The following is a 12061-nucleotide window of genomic DNA, read 5'->3' as shown; positions in this document are numbered from 1 at the left end:
TCTTTTCTGCTTTCTTTTCTGCTTATAAACCCTGAAAGAACTTGAACATCATAAAGCTGTTGTATCATTCCTGAAGCAAGCTGGCCCACAAGAGTTGTAACCTAGTCCTTGGTATACAAGGTCTCGATAGAGTTGACATCTGAGCTGGTCCCCACACATTGTGTTTAGGACAGATCTGAGGATGTTGCTCGCCACAGGAGTACTTCAATCCCATGAAGACAGTCCAGAGGCACATTACATGTATAGACAAACTTTGTACTTTTGTAAAATGGCGCCATAAGACTGTAGGTTGGGTTTTAACACGACACAGTATTTCTGTGACGTACCGTTGTGCTGTCAGAGTTCCCTCACTCATTACCAGCCATTACTTACGTCATACCCATTGGCTCCTCGCTCCCTGACAGCAGGAGTAACACCATTGTGCCTTTCTAAAATATCAGAGGACTGAGACCTTTTCCCAGGTTGCCACCGTACTCACCAACGAGAGCCATGTGGTGTAGTGCAGAAATGTAATTCATTGCTTTATACAATGTGATACTGTTCATCATCAGACCATGCTTCCTGGTCACAGCACTCCTCCAAATGCAGCTGTTTGTGTTATGGTGTTACTGGCAGTCTACATATAGAGCAGTAATTCCATAGTCGAGCTGCTGCTAGTCTCTGACAAGTGGTGCTAGATGACACAGAATGATGTAGGGAGTCCATTATTTGTACTTTGATGGCAGATGCTGATGTGAAGCAGCTATGAGTGCTGCTTGTGCAATACAGTGATTCTTCCTTGTGGTGGTTAGACTTCATCGACTGGAACCTTGCAAGTGTACCTGCCTCTCATTACCATGCAGTCCAGCATCAGGTAATTATTGCATCTGAATGCAGCACAAATTTTGATATTCCATAGTTTGATAAGCTAACCAAATGGAGGCCCACAAAGGCACCTCATAGTCATCACTATGCATCTTGCAATGTTCTTGCCTGTTATATACCCTACCAGGCCAGTTAACAATCAACACTATTGTACTCCGATGGCTGTTCTGCTTGTCACAGAAAAATAAAAATTAATCATTTACATACCTGCTGGAAGCATGTACTTTTTTCACGTTTCTTCCATTGACTCAAAGTATATGACTCACTCCATTGTTGTGAAACATTACTTCACTCACTCACACATTAACTACTCACAAATTGAAGATTTGTTCTCCGTGTACACTTTGAACGTATTCCACACATGTATTCAAAACTGTAAAAGCTGGTGACTTTAGATACATGTGGTGAATTCGTACTGATACAGGGTGTAAGCAATAATAGTTTACAATGTACCAGAGCGGTGTTGGAGAAGTAATGATAAAACGATTTGAGTTTGGAAGTTTGTGCTCACTAAGACCCGGCAAAACCTCAATTTATCTCACAAAAACCTCCTAAGCCACAGAGCATGCACACAACATGTGACTTGAATATCCTCTGATTTTTGTCTATGTCCAGGTTAGATGGCTATTCCATTAACATAGTTAATTTAAAATTCCTGTGAGCATAATGAAAGGAAAAAAGGTTTTGTAAATGTTATGCAAAAACATATTATATTTATAATTAGATGTAAACTTAACTCTTACTAGCACAACAGTTTCATAGTAAAGCAACCAGAAAACAAAACAATTTTTTCATTAATTGTGTGCCATTATTTCATAATATTTTGTGCTAAGAATAATATGAACATCAGTTTTGCATCTTTAAAGTGCAAGAGCAATGGGTTTTGATATTAAAGGCCGATTTTAGACAAAATCTCCTGTGGCAGCATACACGCTGTAGCTTAATGTGTTTGTAGGCCAATTTGAGGCTGTTTCTTGTCTTGATAGACCACAAGTGTCTTATTTCAGTGTGTTTGTCTGACTTCCCATACACTTTTATGATACATTGTAAACAGTTACTCTTTACGTTCAAATGGCTCTGAGCACTATGGGTCATCAGTCCCCTAGAACTTAGAACTACTTAAACCTAACTAACCTAAGGACACCACACACATCCATGCCCGAGGCAGGATTCGAACCTGCGACCGTAGCGGTCGCGCGTTCCAAACTGTAGCGCCTAGAACCGCTCGGCCACCCTGGCCGGCACTCTTTACATCCTATATATTATTGCGTGTTACAAAGGTAGTTAATTTTAGACCATGGAAATGACCAAAAGTATAATCACTATGTGCTGCGTGATGTGTCTTTATGCTGCATCTGTACATGCTATATTATTCCACATCCATCCACAACCACATCCCTACTCTGCAAGCCACCTGACAGTGTGTGGCGGAGGGTACCTTCAGTACCTCTATCGGTTCTCCCTTCTATTCCAGTCTCGTATTGTTCGTGGAGAGGAGGATTGTTGGTATGCCTCTGTGTGGGCTCTAATCTCTCTGATTTTATCCTCATGGTCTCTTCACAAGATATATGTAGGTGATTCCAGATAATGCATTGCATAGGAGGGAACCAACCAACTGAGCTTCTCCAACATATAGCATCTGCAAAGGCCTAAAAGTGCAGTTAATGCTGAGGTACATGTTGCTGTGCCACATGTAGATAAATGGTACAACTGCTCCTACCAGTAGTTCTGATTTTGATAGACTGGAAGAATGTTAAAAATAAACCAAAGAGACAAATTGTGAATGTAAAAAGTGTGTGTTGTTGAGCAACCCATCACACTGTTTAATATGAAAAAGATAGTGACTTTGAATGCTATCTCCAAAAATCCTACAGCCTAGTCATATTATACAGTTACGGTTTAACTGGCAGTAAATTAAGACAAAAGTAAGTGTGTGCCAAAGGCAGCAAAAGAGAACTGTTACTTTGTCAGCGTAACATCTTGGTGAAGAACATTGGTCTTCTCCAAGATAAAGATTGATGTTCATGAAGGAAGAACCAAGGCCCAAAAATTGCCACAACTACCTATCTTTTCTCCAGAAATTGAAGACTAGGAGACTTCAGTGGTCACGTCATATAACTTGCATGTGTGACCATATTTTTAACTAACTGACAGATTTTCCAACTACTCGTTGAAGTAAGTTTTTAAAATGACTGGATAGAACACAGATAACACTGTTGCTGGAGGCAGGATGTCAGGTCAGAACATAAATTTAAAGGTCTATAAATTCCATGACGTACAATACAAAAGTGAAAGTACTGTCTAATTCTCAGCAAAGACCGATGTGTGTTGTAGCATTGGGATGACATCATGTCAGTACGTGGTAGTAAATGATGCATCAGCAAATTGGCTTAGTTACATTTTCCTTTGAACAGAAGAATGGAATCATTTAAAATTATGATGACATTCATAAGAACAAAGCCGTGTAAATTTCAACTGACTTTATCAAGGAGGATAAAGAACCAAATTTGGAACCAGAATGTGCTGAGAATTCTGCATGCATTCATTATATATACATACTGCATGTGGAGTAAAAGTATGTCATTTGCTAATTGTAGAAGGTGAATGATGCATTACAGTTCATTAAGTATCGTGTTATTGCACTTTTCTTATCTTTAGTTATTTGCAGGCCGTCAGGAGTAGAATCTGAGCAGTTGTAGCTATATGTATAACAATACTCCCTGTGACTTCTTGATATCAATTCTTTTGTGGACTACATGTTTGTCATGGGTGCCTAAAATTCACATTTATTTTCCAAGTGTAAATTCTTATAGTGTACATAAGTTGACATAGACCCTGCCCTAAAAATAATACATCCTGCTCTCTTGTATTTTCAGACAGGGACTAGGCGTGCTGCCTTAGGGAAACATTGAATATACAGGATGTTACAAAAAGGTACGGCCAAACTTTCAGGAAACGCTTAATTTCCATGTTAGAGCTCATTTTGGTTTCGTCAGTATGTACTGTACTTCCTTGATTCACCGCCAGTTGGCCCAATCGAAGGAGGGTAATCTTGACTTCGGTGCTTGTGTTGACATGCGACTCATTGCTCTACAGTACTAGCATCAAGCACATCAGTACATAGCATCAACAGGTTAGTGTTCATCACAAACGTGGTTTTGCAGTCAGTGCAATGTTTACAAATGCGAAGTTGGCAGATGCCCATTTGATGTATGGATTAGCACGGGCAATAGCCGTGGCGCGGTATGTTTGTAGCGAGACAGATTTCCTGAACGAAGGTGTCCCGACAGGAAGACGTTCGAAGCAATTGATCGGCGTCTTAGGGAGCACGTAACATTCCAGCCTATGACTCGCGTCTGGGGAAGACCTAGAACGACGAGGACACCTGCAGCGGACGAGGCAATTCTTCATGCAGTTGACGATAACCCACGTCACTGTATGGAGAGTGCTACGGGAGAACCAATTGTTTCTGTACCATGTACAGCGTGTGCAGGCACTATCAGCAGCTGATTGGCCTCCACGGTTACACTTCTGCGAATTGTTCATCCAACAATGTGTAAATCCTCATTTCAGTGCAAATGTTCTCTTTACAGATGAGGCTTCATTCCAACGTGATCAAATTGTAAATTTTCACAATCAACATGTGTGGGCTGACGAGAATCCGCACGCAATTGTGCAGTCACATCATCAACAGAGATTTTCTGTGAACGTTTGGGCAGGCATTGTTGGTGATGCCTTGATTGGGCCCCATGTTCTTCCACCTATGCTCAATGGAGCACGTTATCATGATTTCATACGGGATACTCTACCTGTGCTGCTAAAACATGTGCCTTTACAAGTACGACACAGCATGTGGTTCATGCACGATGGAGCTCCTGCACATTTCAGTTGAAGTGTTCATACGCTTCTCAACAACAGATTCGGTGACCAATGGATTGGTAGAGGCGGACCAATTCCATGGCCTCCACGCTCTCCTGATCTCAACCCTCTTGACTTTCATTTATGGGGGCATTTGAAAGCTCTTGTCTACGCAACCCCGGAACCAAATGTAGAGACTCTTCGTGCTCGTATTGTGGACGGCTGTGATACAATACGCCATTCTCCAGGGCTGCATCAGCGCATCAGGGATTCCATGCGACGGAGGGTGGATGCATGTATCCTCGCTAATGGAGAACATTTTGAACATTTCCTGTAACAAGGTGTTTGAAGTCACGCTGGTACGTTCTGTTGCTGTGTGTTTCCATTCCATGATAAATGTGATTTGAAGAGAAGTAATAAAATGAACTCTAACATGGAAAGTAAGCGTTTCCGGACACATGTCCACATAACATATTTTCTTTCTTTGTGTGTGAGGAATGTTTCCTGAAAGTTTGGCCGTACCTTTTTGTAACACCCTGTATTTTGTTTTTAATTTATAGTTCAGGATCAACTTACACAAATATTATAACCAGCGTTGACTTACGATCAAGCAAGTGTGACCATACCTTCCCCCAGGCCTTGAATTGAATTGACTTAGTTGCTTAAACATAGTCCTACACTTTCATTTTTACTGCACATTCAGGTGCTTCTTGACATATTTCTTGTTATCTAATAATATCCAAATGTGAAAGAAGCAATAAATCCTAAGGACTGACTAGGAGTTTGTAGCACAGCATTTAGTCCCTTAGACAGAAGGGCACACAATACAGTCTTATTATATTAATTTTCACTTGTTATTCATCATGGTCTGCTAGTATGTTAACAATGAGTTTTTTCAGACTGAGCTGTGTCTAGGAATATCTTACGAATTTGGGTGCACACACATTGGAAAATTTATTATTTGAATCAATTTGTAACAGTAGAATTATGTTTCCAACTCATTATTTTCCCAGTTTAACATCGCTATCAGCAGACATGATGAAGTCAGAAGAGCTGGCCTGGGTAGTGCTGCAGAGCAGTGCAGAAACCTGCCGTGGAAGTCACATGTAGCATATAGTATGGGTAGATCCACTGCCAGAGGTATGTACCTGTGGGCAGCTGTAAGCCGAAAAGGCCAGTGTTTACACTGAGTTCAACTGTTCTTCACATTGACTTGCACATCATGCTGAGTGTTGTTTAGTGATCAGCTGACAGCCTCCCATGCCAGCTGCATGCTGAGTTATCCTCATGCACATCTCTACGATGGTTCAGACTTTCCATTTCCTGTAGACTGATTTATGGCAAGTTTTCATTTCCTCACACATGGTATATTCCCCACTCATTGTTGAGCCCATTTGAGCCTGTTAAATGTTCACACCTACAGTGTAATGTAGAAGTGTTACCACTCCAGTGCAAATACTAAAATGGTGATGAGGAACGTTCTTATTTATTTGATGCCCCTATTTTTTGTTTCCCTTTTCCCCAGGGTTAATTTTGGGCCACCATGGACCCAGCATGTGTGCAATACTAGCAGGAATACAAAAGAAGCAGCAGAGAATGACAACATCACTAATCAACCAGAATGTAGAGTTGCTTCAAGAGCTTTCCCCACCAGCAGCAAACTACACCAATGGTACAGGTTTTTTTCTGTACCCACAAAGCCCATGGTGCTGTTTGTTGGTTTTGGTCTTCACCACAAGTGCCCTGGGCAGTAATATGTGGCCTTTATTGCCGATTTTCAGGGTCTATTGTTTAAGTGTAGTTTTGTGTGTCCCAGATGTGCTGTCTCTTATACAGATTTGCTGATTCGGGCTGTGATTGTCTACTTAGTGCATGATTCTGAAATTCAGACTAGGGCATTAACTTTGCCCAAAGTTTCTTTAGACAACATTGCCCAGATAATGGACTCATTTTGGATGACGATGGTGGCAAGGATGTCATTTCTGCTAATTGGTGGGCATGCAGTTAGATGAGTATGGTAAATGACCCCTGGTGCCCTGCAGATGTCCTGGCCTGCAGTTAGTAGTGACATCAAATGTCTCATGTGGACTTCTGGGGCATGTGCACAGAACCAGGCTGCATCAGCTACTGTGCCACTTTCTTTCTTGTCCAAACCAGAGCAACCCTGGGACAGGGGGCACATCACTTGTGTGTGTCTGGTTTTGGACAGTAATGTGATTGTTGATGATCATTGCATTGTCCAATTTCCTGAACATAGCCGAGCTGTCCTACACAATTTAGATTGCCACTGTTCAGGCATTATTGATTATTTTTGCCATTGAGAGTTTCCACAGGATCCTGGTATCCAATAATAGTAGGAAATTTGTGTTGCAGGAGTTTGAGGTCTTTTGTGTCTGCAGTGGGATTCAGTATCTCACTACCACACCATTTCACCTGACATCTAACTCAGACATGGAGTGCTCTGTGCGTACATTTAAGTTCCCCATGAAGCAGTCAGTGTATTTCTCTTTCCACAACAATGCATTGTCAAGCTTTCTCGCTACATACCAGGTGACATCACACAACAGACGCAATCTGGGAGAATGTTTACATGGGCACACGCCATGGGGCTTCTGTAATTGTTGCACCCAGAGTATCATGCTGTGTTTTTTTCTTAGGGCTTCTGTTTGGCTCCAGTGCTTCAGCCAGTGGCAGGGGTGTCTGCTGGGTATTGTGCTGGGGCACAAAATTTGGCAGTTGTTTGTGATGGATGCCAGTTGGGACAGCAGACCTGTCATGCAATCAGTTGTGCCTGCACCCTGTCGTGACTTCACCACCAGTCTTCTGGTCGTCTAGGTGACAAGATTGGTCATGAGATTGTTTGATGTGTGGACTCCTACTGGCAGCAGTGTTCTTTCCCATTGTCCCCCCTCCACACCATCTGCTGTTCTCCCATTGCCTACAGCCTTGGGCCTAGTGAAGTATGCACCTGCATCTTCTAATGTGGAGCCCATGGATTTTGATCAACTCCTCCTCCTCCTCCCCCCCCCCCCCCTCTGCTTTCACCTGTGCCTCCACCATACTTATCTTTCCTCCACTGCTGCTGGTGGACCCCTGTTGGCTCCTCAACTCCATGCCTTTCTGCTGTAATCAATGTTGTTTGCATTGCCTGTTTTATGAGCTCAGTCCAATACTGGGTTCTCTCGTTCTGCACTAGACATAGTGGTCAAAGCCTGGCTATTGTCAGTCTTACTTGCCTTTCTTGGGAGGAGGATTTAGTATTCCCACTAGTGGATGTTGTGATAGAGGCAGATGCCCTTGCCTGGATAACACTTCGTACTAGTGTGTAAGCCACCATGGAGGACACATGCAGTTGAGGGTATGGGCGGATCCATAGATGGAGATGTTAATTTGTGGACAGCTGTAAGCCAAGTGGGGCAGTACTTACACTGAGTTCATCTACCATGGACACTGCCTTTCACATTATGTTGAATGTTGTTCCTTAGTGCTAAGCCGACGGCCGCCCATGCCAGATGCATGCTGAGTTATCCCCATGCTTGTCTCTGTAATGATTTATTTCTGTTTTCTGTAGATTGACTCGCGTGATGATTTTTGTTTCCTCTCATGGGGTTCTTTTCCCCAGTAATTATCAAGCCATTTTTTGCCCATGTAGTGCCCACACCAATAGTGTACTGTAGCAGTATTGTAACGCCAGTGAAGCTACTAATCACAATTTGAATGTTTTAAGAAATCTACTTTGAACTTTTGTGATGGGTTGCTCAATAGTGAATTTAGATTCCTCATTAAGAATTGAAATATCCCAGTTGGGATCCATGGATTTTCAACATTTATAAAGGAAATACTTTTGAGTAGCATCCAAGAAATACATGGGTTTGTGTTATAATCTGTACCAAAAATTGGTTGTTCCAATACTTCACCCCCTATTTAGCAATACCTGTTTTCATAATGTATGAATAAAGAAATGATTCTAGCTCACAGCTAAGTACAGTAAATTGTTATTGTGTCGATAGCATAACCAACTAAAATTTGTCTATGGAATACAATTGAAAAGACTGATGACATTAGCAGGACTTTTTGAGTGGCTGATATTAAGTTACATAATGTGTGTATCTTGTTTGTAGATGTTACTTACTGCTAAACACTTTGCTAGACTATCACAATATGTTCTTGTGGGACCATAATTATATGGGTAGCTTTGTCTCTACAATAATTTGAAATTTGTCTTCAATCATTCGTTAGTGTTAAAAAATGTTGATTTCCCATGTATAATGATGACAATACACAACATTTTAAATGAAACCATCAGCGAGATTGCATGTTTTTTCTTTGACTAAGGATATAGTACCAAAAACTAGGGTTCTAAACACAACAGTGTATTTTAATTTTCATATTAATGCTCTTCAATTTGTGCAGGGTTTGGAATTTGATGACTGTCTTCATGAATGTGACCCATTGGATATAACAGATGAGGAGGTAAGCCACACTTCCTTAATGTAAAGATGTTATCTTTCTTTTATTCTGACTTCAAGCTGCCATATAGTTATTTACTTAGTAAATAAAATTACATTTGAGTGGGAAAATGTGGATGATGTATTGCCTACTATCTAAGATGGTTTGAAACCATGGAAATTTGAAATAGTCTTTTTGTTGCATCTGCAGACTCAGCTGATAGAGAACCAAAAAATCAACGTGTGCTGTGAAATGACATTTATTTATGACTGTAAATAAATAACTATATAAACATTCTTTGAATATCAATCAGAATTTTAATTTATGTTTGCCTTCCCATTGAGTTTATCAAGGTAATTCGAAATGTTGACTGAGAATGTATATTCATGTGGCAGGATTCAGAAGTGGCTGTTTTTAAGCATGATAATGAGATCCAAAGTAATATGTTTACTGAATTGGGAGACTATTTGTGGGGCTGCCTCAGATGTACACATGCATTCACGTGTTTGATAATGTTTTAAAATGTGTGAAAATGCTATAACTTCTAAGAACTCTATTTTGATAAATGATGAGGTCAGCTTCTGTTCTTTGTTGCTGTCCCCATATGTTACAGCTGAGGGGGACTTTTATATTTTTACAGTCCTGCTATATATTAATTAGAAGGAACATTAAAAGTATTGTGTTATGTATGACATGCTATGAAAATAAAGCTCTTGGACATGTACAGTGCAGAGTACTGACCTTGATTTAAAAACAAAGATCTTAATTCAATCACTTAAGTAGTAGACAGATAAGAAAATAGGAGTAAATAATACATCAGGTAGTAATGTAATTGAAAGGGGGAAGAGAAATAGGGAGCAAAAAACCACTCTGAGTGCACTGTGGAAAAGAAAAAGTATTTAAAAATATAGGAAAATTGATCCTGCTTCCACAAGGGGAAACCTTGACTGAATGAAACATGCTTTTCAGATACATTTTTGTTGTTTCCTGTGCTGGTTAGTTTTATTTCATTACAGAAAAATTGAAGAGACACTACACCCAATGCAGTTACATTTTTGCTACTTTTTAAATGGAAGTATCAGTTCAACAGCAGAAAATTGTTATTGAAAGATGATACTGACATGCTGTTGTTCAAGGAACTTCCACTTGGTTTCAGACACTTTATACTCACAATAGTTCAGTTAGTTGTAATAATTGTTAATCCAAATATAAACTAAGGAGTTACTTCAGCTATATTTGCCTCCTGATACAACCATCAGTGATGATTGAGGCAAGGATGTCTCCAAACACAATCTCACATCTCACTGATGGTGATGGAGTATTTTGTTTGCATTACTGCAAGTTCCAGCCAGGAGAAAACTCCCTCTTCCACTGCATTGATGATCAGGAGCAGTAGTCACTGAGTGCCAACACTTTAAGGTAAAGCTCACTTGTTCTATGCGTTGTGTGTGCTATGAGGGTGTAATTATGGGCTTGTCAAGTAAAGAAAACATCCTGTAATTCTGATCACACATTTTGTATGTGTTACAAATATTTTTTGATCTTTCCAATGATAATTGCTGACAGTTTTGCTGATATTCTGTGTATTCTTAAATTTGCTAACAGCAGATATTTCTACACAGAAATCTCTATGTGGAACATCTTAGGTTTTGCAAAGGACTTAAAGAAATTAAAGCCTCTAGGAACCAGTTCTCAGCCTTGCAGTATCCTTAACTTCTTTGCATTTTATGTGATGTAGTGCCAGAAATATCCTATCACATATTTCTCATGGTGGAATGTGAAATTCTGTTATTAAATTTGACTTGTTTTGCCATAGATGTTAATGTTTTCCTTGATAAGCAGCCTATTAGTTCTTACAATCTCAATAATTTTAGTGAATTTTTGTTCTCAATTTAATTTCTTCAAGAACAACATGGCAGCTGTGAATGATTCCAAGGTAGCAGGATTTAGCAGAATGCACGTTATCACTTCAAATGAAATTTTGTGCACGTGCATCAGTACACGTAACCAGCATGAAAAATGTACAGAAAATTGAACTCCCATAGGGAACTAAAGTATTATTATTATTATTATTATTATTATTGGTGTTGCTAAGAGAGAGAGAGAGAGAGAGAGAGAGAGAGAGAGAGAGAGAGAGTGCATGCCAATTACAGTTATTACATAGTAAGTGACTGTTACTTATCCTAAAATTGCATCTTGGATTTTTTGTGAAGATTAATGGTCACCATCTATTTTTCTCACAAAGTTAGTTCACACTTTTATAAACAGCCAAGAGCAGCAGCATGTTGACCCAATATGAAACATCAACTCTATGTCTTGCTGAACTGCAAATGCTGGATGGTGAATTCGCTGTTATGAGAGACTAATGTTCTTACCAAAATTTTCAAGGGTCGTAAGCTGAAGGGGCGAGTAGTGGTAGTTGAATTTATCAATTGCTGGAGTGAAATTAATAGTGGATGCCCTTAACAAATGTCATAAGAACATTTCTACTCACTGTGGGGAACAGATAAAGGGTGTTACACAAACTTTTCAAACCACCGTATTTGATTGCTCCAGAAGATATAACAGCAGCTCAGCAAGAGCAACAACATTAGAAGGCAGTCATATTGCTCTTCCTCTTTATCCTTGCATCTTGTTTTCAATTTAGTTATCTAGTACCATCAAGACTTTTGTTGTTTATTCGTGAGCAGAATATTTGATTGTTGAAGCAGCTTACGTAAAAGCGTTTCTGAACAAATACACTACTGGCCGTTAAAATTGCTACACCAAGAAGAAATGCAGATGATAAACGGGTATTCATTGGACAAATATATTATACTAGAAATGTCATGTGATTATATTTTCACGCAATTTGGGTGCATGGGTCCTGAGAAATCAGTACCCAGAACAA

At 39.9% G+C, this 12061-nt stretch overlaps 1 protein-coding gene across 50 annotated transcripts in view; it reads left to right on the top strand.

The window, feature by feature from the left end:
* The window catches only part of LOC126212861 (zinc finger protein 83-like), a 1762073-nt gene that overhangs the window by 1343634 nt on the left and 406378 nt on the right, over positions 1-12061 (top strand). For 45 of the 50 annotated variants that reach the window (XM_049940350.1, XM_049940352.1, XM_049940318.1 and 42 more), the window contains one exon: positions 9136-9195. The exons of the other annotated variants lie outside the window; for them this stretch is intronic. In XM_049940350.1, coding sequence (XP_049796307.1) covers positions 9136-9195 — 60 coding nt within the window. The remainder of the gene's footprint in view (positions 1-9135; positions 9196-12061) is intronic. 50 annotated transcript variants of the gene reach the window in all.

This window comes from Schistocerca nitens, chromosome 11 (assembly GCF_023898315.1).
Source record: "Schistocerca nitens isolate TAMUIC-IGC-003100 chromosome 11, iqSchNite1.1, whole genome shotgun sequence".
Classification (NCBI taxonomy): Eukaryota; Metazoa; Arthropoda; class Insecta; order Orthoptera; family Acrididae; genus Schistocerca; species Schistocerca nitens.
Note: the sequence above shows the minus strand (reverse complement) of the source record. Positions and strands in the feature narration are given on the sequence as shown.